This window comes from Pocillopora damicornis, chromosome 8 (assembly GCF_964200805.1).
Source record: "Pocillopora damicornis chromosome 8, jaPocDami1.2, whole genome shotgun sequence".
NCBI classification, from domain to species: domain Eukaryota; kingdom Metazoa; phylum Cnidaria; class Anthozoa; order Scleractinia; family Pocilloporidae; genus Pocillopora; species Pocillopora damicornis.
The window spans coordinates 107,133-118,739 of NC_142677.1; the positions used below are offsets into that span (position 1 = coordinate 107,133).

Sequence of the window (11,607 nt, forward strand, 5' to 3'; positions counted from 1 at the left end):
GCGGAGACCAAAAGATTCAGAGCAACCAATTGTGTTTATCATTTCTAATTAGCATAGATTGCTTAACCAATTTTTACCAAGAAAACAAAGATGTAACAAACTCAATTAAAATTTGCACAGTTTAAGGTTACTTAACGGTGTTATTTAGGATTCTAAATGTTCATGGAGATCTTAGGATTGGGCTGTATCTATTTTCAGTTTTACTTGCTCGATATGGACAAAACTACATTACAACGAGTTCAACTACAATAGACACGATTAGCTTCACACAAACAAAGTAAGCTGTAATGCTCAAACAATAGTAAAGGTTTGAAACTCAAATGATTGTAAAAAAGGTTATAACTTTGACAGGGCACCAGAAATTCACAATTAAATGATTCTTGCCTTGTTTCATCTTAGTTTGTGATCAGAATTTAGTGCAGCTGTTACTATGTCACGCAATAATCTTTAAAAGATTTGTTCAGTCCAAAGCATTTGTTATGGATGAGTAACGCGACGGTTTCGTGCATTTAAAAAACTAATGAGGAAGTCAAAAAACTCGCAAATGGTCAAGAGACTGCATCCCAAGAAGAGCCCCATGTTGCCACCAATCTCACCTAAGGAAAGAAAAATTAATGGGAATGCGAATATTCCTTTGACTTTGGAACAGATTTTTGCCAGAATTTTACGTTTCCACACTAAGCCCCAGGTACCATTTGCTCGCTTGTAGAGGAGCTCCTTTTAGGAGTATTTTTATTCAAGCCTGATACTTCAAGTAACTACAAAGCGTGAATGCAAAAAATCTACCCCGAATGTTGATAAAACACAGTCTGAATGTACACACAATAGGTTGGTCATCTGTGGGTGGAAAATTGGAAAATTCTGATTACACCCTGCAAGCTAGCGGAATTTAATTTACGAGAAAAAAAAAATTATGTATATTCCTAAAATTGGCTCAGCAAAAGTTTTGATAGATTCGGGGCTTTTTCTTTTCCTGAAAACAGGGTTAAGATCCTTAAATGGTCGCCTACTTAAAGTGTACAGTTACCGGGGCCTTACCATAAATTATAAGAATATAAGCTGCGATGTTTCCGCAATTATCAATATGGCTGCCATCGCATAACCAATGCATTTCTTACCAAACAAGGAATTGCTGTCGTAAGCTGGCTTCTGTTCCTGCATCTCATAACTCAAAGACTTGAATCCAACTTGTAAAAACACAAGATTATCTCTGACGAGGGGGGAAAACGTTCAAACAATTAATATGCTACCACTAACGGATTTTTTTAGACCACCTTCACGGGGATTGTAATAGTTTACATTTCGGATTACTACTGTGTACCTGTGCAAGTCTATAAGAGAAAAGATTCTTGGCACAACATTACAGCTGACTTTTTTTTGATTTTATTGAATTTGCGAAATACGGAAACTTAGAAATAACTGCGATACACTGTGACAATTGGCTCTTAACTTATGAGCTCAGTGGACGGACAAATACAAGTTTAGCCATTTTATTGTGAACAAAACGATGACTTCTATTCTAATACATCGTAAATTTTGTAGTTTAGATTTTCCCTCCGTAAGAGTACATGGTTTAGAAGAAATTTCAGAAAATACAGTTAAAACTAAAAAACCAAAGGGCAGGGCAATTATCAATTTTTTAAACTCAGATCCCTTACCTCTGGTATTGTATATCAGCATAGTAACCAGACTTTATGAGTGAGTCAGCAGTACTCGCATCAGGAAACTTCGAGTAGGACACTTCAGGATGGTACTTAATCTGAGAGCAGGGAACTTGGCAGTCACAGTACTCTTCATCTACCATTGCTTTATGGAAATGCACGATAGTTAAAAAAAGATAAACAAGTTTGTTTACAACGTTTGCTGATCTTAGAATACTTAGTCAACATAAGACGTTTTTTTCTTTAAATACTGGTGAGTGTAATGTCAGACAAGTCTGTTTAATTTGACAGGGAGATCTTTCGTGTAAATATTGTGTAAATATGCATAAAAGTAACTGAGAAGTATATAAGCAAGACTCAATGTTACTAGTGAAATTTACAAGAGCTAGCTCTATGGCTCCTTAACTGGAGTACTGCGTTGGTGGGAGAGTATAACAGAGTAATTTAGTGTTATCAACTCAGTTGATAACATCTCAGCTCAACTGATTCTTTTTTTTTTTTTTTATTTGACCGTCTTCTATTACGACCTGAAATGTAATGAGTTTTTTCAAATTGCTAGCTAAGGTGCTTTTTCCTTGACGCTTGTTGCAGGGCGTATATTCGGATACCTTAATTTTAAAGTTTTGTCTTACCTGCTATCTGCTTAACGCAAAGAGCCTCTTCGGATGATATACACGCGGGTGTTCCAGAGTTAACTTATAGAAAAAGCACACGCACAAGTCACTATTTTCCTTTTCCAAAGTTTAAAAAGTGGAAAATCTTCCAGTGGTCGATTTTCGTTCTCAGCCGCGAGAGATGCCATTCCCAAAGTTACTGAATATGTAATTTTCGGGTTTCCTTTTCGTATTTTGGTTTTCTTCTTCTTTTAGGAAAGTTTGAACGTCACTGTCTGTAAGCGACACGGGTTTTTCAGTGTTTTAGCAGCCATAATCCGAAAAATTCCGACAAACGACCTTGAATTAAGAATGGTGAAGGCTTTGCCGTTCATTCATCAATCAAATCGAGTGGCGCGAAAGGCGAGTGACGTGTCAGCTGCTGATTGGTGATATCAAACACTTGAAAAAATACTATATTTTTCACGTGTGTTGTTGCGGCTTTTCTCAAGGCTGGAAATCCTTTTAAAACACCGTAATTTATATACTAAATGTTCTTCACGTAGTTATTAGAAAGAATTCTCAAGGCAGCCAAAAATAACTCGATTATGTAGGAGTAGGAAGATGATAATACTCACTTGTTCAGATTTCAAGAGAAGGCTTAGTTGAACTGGATTGAATTAAGTTGAATCGCGTACTTTTTCTTTAAATTTAAGTTCGATAAGACGAGTAGAAAAAAAATTTACTAACCTTTATAACCAGCAGGTCGACAGCCACAGTAATTGATAACGTTGTCAGCCATACATTCAAAAAGACATCCTTCTGTCGTGTACGTAAAATACGTATTCAACTCCTTCTTGGTGCAATTGGCTGCGTATGGCTTCTCAAGGTTCTGATACTGGAAACATTGTTCATGTCAATTTTAAAATGTTACCATAAAAACTTTTCCTTATTTGTTTTACACCTAAATGTTGACTTTATATTTTTGTATTACTGTTCTGTTGCTGATATCTAAACTATTTTTGTTGTGGTTTTTTGTGTGCCTTCTGCTTCGTTCTTTCTTCGTCTACGTTGAGAATGTATTGAATTGGCTTCTAATAACCCTAAGTTACATTTCTACCTCAACATAAAAAAGATTCCTTGAGTCTAAGTGATCAAGCAAACATACCTGTTTCTTAGAAAGAGAAATAACAACGTGCTGTCCTGGTCCTACATTGATACCTTCCCATTCATCGATGTATTCACCTTGCCCATGTATCAACACTTTGAATCCTTCGGAAAATTTTCCTTGAGTATACTCTGGTGTTTGTGCATCAAGAATGACTGACAACCCGGATGAAACTCCTGCAATTTTTGATATTTTCATTTCATTGTCTGTACCTGAGTTAAAGGTGAAGCACATACCCCAAGGGGTTACTGAGGGGACAAAATCTGCGGCAGAGCAATCAGCCTCGTCCCAGCCGAATGTGCACAATGGTCCAATCATAGCGCTTGAATTTTGGCCGTAGAGCCGAAAAAATTCTTCAACATTTAGGCGATTAGAATGTTGCCGCATCACCTCTAAGAGAACTTGTCTATAATGACTATCGCAAAGTGGTAAATCATTTTCCAAATCTGCCGGGAAGCAACAACAAAGTATAGACAATCCGCAAGACCAATTGCCTCGAGCTTCTGCAGTCACAGCACATGTACTGATGTTTAGGCCGCTGGACGCAAACAGTGGATCATCATCTGTCATAAATATCTTACTTTTGGTGAATAAGTTGAGTGGGCAGATCGTTACAGCTGGAAAATCCATCTCTCTTAGGCGTTTTCTGCTTAATAAAGTGGTAACTGGTCTACCGTAGTATTTAGTGAAACCGCCGTAAACGGTGAAGATATAATAACCCCCAGAGCTCATCAGCAATATCATCCAGATAAGGCGAATAAAGATCTGACGCTTCATGAAGACATATCGAATGCCGTGAAGTGTTGTACTGTCCACAAATTCCCTCCAAATCACTGTCGATGTCTGGGTATTATCGTTACCAACTTTAGTTAATTCCTGGGAAAGCTTCTTTTCTTGCATCTTTGTCGCTGAAATCCCCGTAGAGTGCCCAGTCATAGAAGTAGATTTCACATTTATGTCTGATATTGTTGCTTTTATTTCATCCTGCTAAGGAAGGTAAAAGTGAAAGAAGAATGACATGAAAAATGAAAAGCTAACTTCATTAGAGAAATCCCTTATCCGATAAAGTGGATTTTATTCGACAAAAATCCACCTATCACGGGTCATATAGATCTTTAAATGAGTTTCCTCCTTATAAAATAATAAGAAGTTCAACATTTTACATTAAGATTACCCCCAATTCATTCTTGAAAAGCATAAGAACACAATGCTGAGCTGTGAAAAGATATCGTAACCCTGATTTAACAGCCGCTCATCCGTTCATTTCTGAAAGAAAAACGCTCAATATAATGGTACTTAACCAAGCTGGAGGCTGGAACAGCCATGCAAGGTAACAACAGGTCCTTAATTGAACCCTTGACGCTCCTAGAGGAATGTGTAAGACTGAAGGCAAACAAAATCAATGGACTTTCAGGGCTTAATACAACGTCCTTGTGCACACATCTAGAGCCAAACATATATCATGTAAATAAGGGTCGAGTGAAGACACCGGTGATGCTGTGGTAGAGAGGAAAAGAGCATAAGATAAGCCTATAATAGCGAAGTAAACTCGCTATTCAGACAGAAAACAGGCTCAGAACAGCCTCGATGCATATGAATTAGGCCACCTCTTAAGAGCTTTAAAAGTCTTACAACAGAGAGCCAGGGCCTCCGCCCGGCATTAAGAGAAGGACACAATCTGCAGGATCACAACAAGCAAACTCCACCTGGTAGGTGCCATCTAGAGCCCCCAGCAGCAGCAGTGACTTCAGTTTCGATCTTTTTATCGAGTAAGTATGTAAGAAGCAAAGTTTCATGATAATATCAACCCCCCTGGACCGTATCTACTATTCTGGGGGATCTACATCATAGTGACGATCACAATGACAACAAAACAAAAATCTGAAAAATTCGAATCTGCTCGACTGTTGTAAAGAGGGACCGGTTCATTTCGTTTGCGTCGCAGTGATATTTCTTGTTTACATTTTTTTATGTATGTTGTGCGTTACTTACCGGCGGGAGCTCTGTCGTAAAAAAACTGTAAACGAAAACTTTCATCATAACACCCGGTATCATCAATGAAAGGGTTTAGATAGAGTGCAATGAAATTTATAATTAACGAAAATTCTATAACTAGATTGTTTTGTCCATCGACTTCACGGAAGGAATTAAAATTTTTGTTTAAAGAATGCAAGGCAAAGCAAGAATAATATATTTTTTTATCATTATCTTATATCATATCATTTTAATACTTATAGGAGTTATCATTTATCCATTGTGGGTTGGAGTTAAGACGCAAGATAGATGCCAGCCCAAATCAATATGGACATGTCACATCCCGAAATATGAAGCAAAACCAGTTGTAGTGCATGTATTGCAGTTAGGGAGTTGCATCCAATAATAAGATAGCACTGAGGGAAACAAAGGCATAACATGACACAGGCAGCTGAGCAAACACCTCTTTAAAAATAATTTTCATGTTTTAAATGAAGTTGACTTCTTTTTGAATAATATGTGACTTCTTACTAATTTGAGGGTTGTTGTATTCCTTGTTATTCTTGTATCAACCTTGAGCTGTTTTTTCGTATTTATTGCATGCGGTTTTGCGTGTTTCTTGCAAGTTGCTGAAAATCAAATTACGGACTCAAGGCGAATCCTCATTCAAAAAACTTTATTTGAATGTGCGATTTGATTGGTATGAACTAGGAAAAAATTTGAAGCAACTTTTCCTTGCTAAACAATTCAAATTAGAGAGCTACGCTGTCGATAGCTGATCGTATTGGAATTCTAATTAAAGCAAAAGGGCCTACAACCTTTCTCTGTGCTTTAGAGAATGAAAAAAAGTCATAATTAGTCCTGGAGGTGGATGATTGAAATCTGCTTTTTGCTTTATAAACAGAGGAAAGATCATCTATTGTGACTTAAGGTGGCCTGTATTTAACTTTCAATGCATTGATTGTAAGAACATTACCCTCTGTCTTTATTTTTATTCCAGTACAATTAAAGCGGACAAATGATAGTTAGGCTGGGAATTCCTCGCTGAAGCGGTGACTCAGGGCTCATAATTGCCCGACTAAGTTGAACGTTTCAGTAAAATTCGTGACCATAGATACTTTGGAGCTTGTCAAGAAGACTAAAGAGGGACTATACAGAAGCATAAATGAATCAAAGGAGCTATTATTGATTATATGTGAAATAAAAATACGATGAAGATTAAAAATATTATTCTTGTCAAACTTAACCGATTGCAGATTAATATGAAGAAAACTAACCTTCGAATCCATGGCTGCGTTGGACGTAACGCGTCGTGAGAGAACAGATGTCTTTGATTTAGAAGCTAATAAGGACTTGTCTTGTTGATCTTTTCACAAATTAAGGATGCAGTTTTCCCGAAAGACTCATATAACGTTGGTAACGAATAATAGTCTTGTTTATTTTGACTGCGCACTAAAGGCTTTTACCAATAACCAGATTAGAATTCATAGATCATAGCCAAATACATGCATTATCATTTCAAGCAGTTTTTCCGTCGATTTTTCCAAGAAATTTTTTCCAAATGAAATTTAGCAAAAACATTTATTATCGCGGGCTCAAGAGTTTGTAATACCCAGTGATAAGAAGACATCAATTTGATTAATTACCTACTTGTATCTCAAATTAAATGGATGCCAAAAGCATAATAACAGACAGGTACCTTGCTATCACTCTCTGGGGCCTTGTGCAGTTAGAATTTGGGCGTACACAGTAATTAAAATTCTCCTTGACGAGAAATCTTCACTTGATTGTACATTCAGAGAAGTAAAAAACAGCAATGGAGTGATTGTATTCTTAGACTATAGCTCAATCTGTATCTAAATCTCAATGACTTACCCTTTTTTTTTCGCTTTCAGAAAGTAAGTTTTTTCGAAATTTTTTTTTTCATATTTGGCAGCTGTACACACAAATCACATCAATACCCAGTTGAAACAAGTACCGAACAACAGAACAATCAAAGTTGCATAATAGATTCGAAATCTAGAGGCACGTTAAACTACGACAAAAATATAATTTGGTTGTTTCGCTTAAATATGAATTACCCTAAACACTTGAATAAGCTCTTACCGACATATCAGAGAAGGGAGACCTATAATAATATTCTGAAGGTCTTTTATTCGTTATTCTGAGCTGTTGCTAGGCTTTCATAAATATAATATAGGACATAAACATTCGCACTGTTTTACCTAATGTTTTATGTTTTTTTTTCAATTAGGCAATTTTCGATAAGCTCAAAGCCTCTAATTTTAAGCGAGGCTAAGTGTAAAGCCTTTTGTCTGTAAATGATTTTATCTTCTCAAACAAATAAAAAAACCCTTTTTTACATAAGAGCTTTTTTATTGGCTTCAGTTTAAAGTGAGAAAATGGATTATTTAGAAGTTCGAAGTAGCGGAGCTCGCAGCACGCAAAGCATGCACATCGTAGGACCACAGCTCATGGAATGTGGCTTACAAAGCTCGGAGCCCAATTGGTTGTTAAAAGAGCGTGTTTAAAAAGAAAGAACTCTGTCTTGAGTGATGAATATCTTCCCCACATTTAAGAGAACTTTCCATGATATCGCGTCAGGTCACTGCTTCCTTTGTTTGCTGTCATCAATCTTGGTAACATGGTCAAAACAGCAAAAGCAACTTCAATAACTCGCGTTATTTCGATACCTTCTACACGTGCTCTTTCGAGAACACATTCGTTGCTGAGTAGTGATCCTTTTCGATGCACATTTTACTCTTAAGTACGCTGGATGTGGAGCGCGTGGAGCAAACTACAAACTAGAAATAATTCCATATTACCACCGATTTCACCTAAAAAAAAAAAATAATAATAATAATAATAAAGCATTTAATTGTGCGGACAAACCTCTTTACAACGGTTATCTTGAGTACAGAGATAAGTGGCCAAAAAAGAGGGGTCATTTGCGGAGATATATATGTTTTTTACATATGACTTGGGCATTTACTAAAGAATACGTGATAATTAGTGTTTACTAGTGTTTACTCAGTCAACAGGGAGAATACGTTTTTATCGAACATAGCAATCCAATCATAAGCTGGTTTTTGTTCATGCTTTTCATAACTCAGTGATTTGAATCCAACTTGTAAAAACACGAGGTTGTCTCTGTTAAAAGATTCAAAAATATCATATCAACAAATTATTCCGATCCTTCAAATCAATCGATCTTAGAAAATTTCAAAATAAAACAATATTTTTTAATAACCAAACTGACGAGGAGACCTCGCATACGGTCAGGAGACTAAGGCCTGAAAAAATCCCATATTGATACTGATTTCACCTGAAAAAGTTTATCTTTGTTAAAAATTCAAACACGTTATAGAATTTAATAAATCGATGAGGGGAAAATTCAAAATGGTTTCCTGACGCTTCGCATGTCCAAGCACAATTCATACAGAAGTATATGTGTATCACGACATCAAATCATTGATACAGTTAGATTTTGAATTTTGTAGAACTATAACCAATAACACACTGACATGCTGGTCAATATCATTTCAAAGTTCTTTGTTCCATCTTAGATACATTTTTTGTTTTGTTTTGTTTTTAACAATTTCTACCTCTGGTACTGCACATAATCATAATAGCCTTCCACAATCATCATTTCAGTGGTGCCATGATCCGGAAATTTGGAATACGACACCTCAGTTGTGTACTTAGTACAAGAGCAGGGAACTTGGCAGTCATAGAATTCTTCGTCGATATAATTTACTGTATAAGTTTTTATCTACATCAACCAAACACTGATACCGTTAGGCTTAGCTTTAATCAATCGATAAAATTTGTATTTTACGTTCCAATGCGCTAGAGCCAAATCACAACATGACAAAAGAAAGGTCGCTCACATAATTCACGAGACTCATAACAGCGTTTCTCTTCTGGAGTTGAACACGTCGGGATCCGTGGAGCACTTGATGGCAAAAAATTAAAGATAACTTTACATTGTTACTTTGCCTGGCTTACCTTCTTTATCCTGTGCTTATAATAGAAAAAAAATCAAAATAAGACATTATTTGACTAAAATCCGGATTGAAAGAGAAGAGAGTGTTAAGAGAAGTATCAAAATATGTGTTATTACAAAAATATCATTGTAAATTAAAATAAACTTCAAGCACTGAAGCCCCAAAATAGTGAGTCCTCGAGGTTCATCTCTCGTTCAAGGTCTATAATTCCACTGTTACGAAGCAAATTTTGATGGGCTGCTCTTGCAGATGTAAAGAAATTTGCTTCTGATGTTACTCATTCCTTTTATCACTTGCTTCTGTAGCCTTCAGGTCGACAACCACACAATTTCACCATTTTTTCGGATTCGTATTCATAAATGCATCCCTTCAATGTGTAGGTTGAAAATGACCTCAACGTCTTCTTGTTGCAGTTTGTCGCGTATGGCTCCTCTAGGTTCTCGAACTAGGAAATCAGTCAAAGTTTACAATGACGGTCAACATGTATGTGGACCAAACAGGAATTTAATAACTTACCGACGTTAAACCTAAATGAGTCGTTGCAATTACAAAAAAAGAAAGGGTAGAAAAATTTAAATGATCTTCATGGGTAATTTATGCGCAATTTAAAACTTAAATAAGAAATAAAATAGCGCAAGAGACATTGCGTAACTTAAAACACTTTATAAAAGGCTTAATAGTGTGGGCTCAAGGTGTAAATGAACTAAGACTAGTTTGGCTGAAATTTCAATCCTGCCCACAGCTATAATCCTAGAAATAGCGAGAAAGTCCCGCCATATTGAATTTCAATAATTTACGGAAGGAAAGATTAACAGAGCTATATCTAACACCAATCAAACTCACATAATGACACTCATCGGCTCAAAAAGCACAATTTAGGTAACGTTGATGCAATTACTAAGGATTGAAATTATTCAAAGTAACAATAATCACCCTCGTCTGTGAAAGAGCAATAACGGCATGTTGTCCTGGTCCTACACTGATTCCTTCCCATTCATCGATGTACTCATCCTGCCCGTGAATCAACACTTTGAATCCTGAAAATTTTCCTTGAGTATACTCATGTGTTTGAGCATCAAGAATGACTGATAACCCAGATGAAACACCAGCAGTGTCTACTCTTTTCACCCTACTACTAATACCTTAATTGAATGGAATCGCTGATATCTGGACTGTATAGCTGAAGTAATTCTTCTGTATCCAAACGATGAGACTCAAGCTTCAAGGCGTTTGACAAATCTTGTCTGTATTGACTCGTGCAAATAGATAGAATGCTGGTTGTATTTAAAAATTGATTTGGTAAGACAAGGCAAAGCAGAGACAGACCACATGGCTCGACATTTCATGAAGGCGTAGCGTGTGCCCTGTAGCGTGGTGTTCTTCACAAATTCCTCCCATATTTCTCTTGACGTCGGGTAATCATCCCCTTTTTCTGATTCGCCTTGACGAAACCCTACACCTGTAACTCTCTCCGTCCAAAAGGTATAAATGGTCTCTCGTTTCATGGTGCTGGTTTGATGTACACTCTTATCTGAATGAGTTAAATCTTGTTTTCCTCAAATGTAGTGATTCCCCTTCTTATTCCTATGGGTGTCGATGAGAAAAATTTAACATACATTGTTTATCGTAGCTAATTATGCCCCAACACCTGTTTCTCTTTCAAGTGAAAAACGTTTTCATACAGAGGCTTGTATTTTTCTCAGATCCTTTATTCAGATTTATGATTATCGAAAGGTTCTCATGGAAACCAACCTTTTGAGAAAAAATGTTTCCATAATTACATTTCAGAAAATTTCCGAAATTTACAGAACCTATAAATGGGATTTGTTCGCCTTGTTTCTTGCTTTTGATTGGCCATTCTTTTTAATTTGAAAATTTAGATGGCATATGAGATAATTCATTTGTAAGAATACGAGAGAAATTTCAAATTATTATTTTGCCCAAAGAGGCAAAAGCACAAACAAGACCGAGTCTCACCACGCACTTATCTTTTAACTGCACAACAAACTTTCTGCAATAGATCCACCGACCTTTGGGGAAATGGTTACCGTAGTCACAGCCGGCAGTTCTCAGTGACCTTCAGCACACGATCCATCTCGAAGTCAGAAGAAATAACTGCAGAGAAAAAGAATCAACCATCATCTGACAATCAGACAGCAAAAACATGATTAAAACTGTTTACATACGAAATACTACCACGTTGA

At 36.6% G+C, this 11,607-nt stretch overlaps 1 protein-coding gene and 1 pseudogene across 5 annotated transcripts; both read right to left on the reverse strand.

Annotated features, from left to right (window-relative positions):
- Positions 1–19: 19 nt before the first annotated feature.
- LOC113680653 (acid-sensing ion channel 1) lies at positions 20–7,629 on the reverse strand. 4 transcript variants are annotated; one of them, XM_089181204.1, is made up of 8 exons: positions 7,096–7,629; positions 6,674–6,687; positions 3,423–4,409; positions 3,005–3,152; positions 2,294–2,356; positions 1,659–1,806; positions 1,119–1,210; positions 20–596 (listed from the first exon to the last, which is right to left on the reverse strand). In XM_089181204.1, exons 2-8 carry the CDS (start codon positions 6,683–6,685, stop codon positions 478–480), a joined length of 1,569 nt encoding a protein of 522 aa, XP_089037330.1. In that variant the 5' UTR covers positions 6,686–6,687; positions 7,096–7,629; the 3' UTR covers positions 20–477. The 4 variants fall into 4 exon arrangements, with proteins under 4 accessions (XP_089037330.1, XP_089037332.1, XP_027053485.2 ...); XM_089181206.1 differs by lacking the exon at positions 6,674–6,687; XM_027197684.2 differs by lacking the exon at positions 7,096–7,629 and having other exon boundaries at positions 6,674–7,012.
- A 122-nt stretch (positions 7,630–7,751) lies between these two features.
- LOC113680652 (acid-sensing ion channel 1-like) lies at positions 7,752–11,498 on the reverse strand (annotated as a pseudogene). Its single transcript, XR_016189191.1, has 5 exons — positions 11,481–11,498; positions 10,337–10,736; positions 9,696–9,848; positions 9,002–9,168; positions 7,752–8,546 (listed from the first exon to the last, which is right to left on the reverse strand). The product of XR_016189191.1 is annotated as an acid-sensing ion channel 1-like (transcript).
- Positions 11,499–11,607: the final 109 nt, after the last annotated feature.

What these genes read in the sequence shown, in the direction of transcription:
- LOC113680653 (XM_089181204.1), bottom strand. An exon ending in TTTCTCTTTCTAAGAAACAG is followed by an intron (nt 3,153 to 3,422) that starts GTATGTTTGCTT and finishes CAATGTTTCCAG; the next exon opens with TATCAGAACCTTGAGAAGCC. An exon ending in TCGACCTGCTGGTTATAAAG is followed by an intron (nt 2,357 to 3,004) that starts GTTAGTAAATTT and finishes TTTTTCTATAAG; the next exon opens with TTAACTCTGGAACACCCGCG.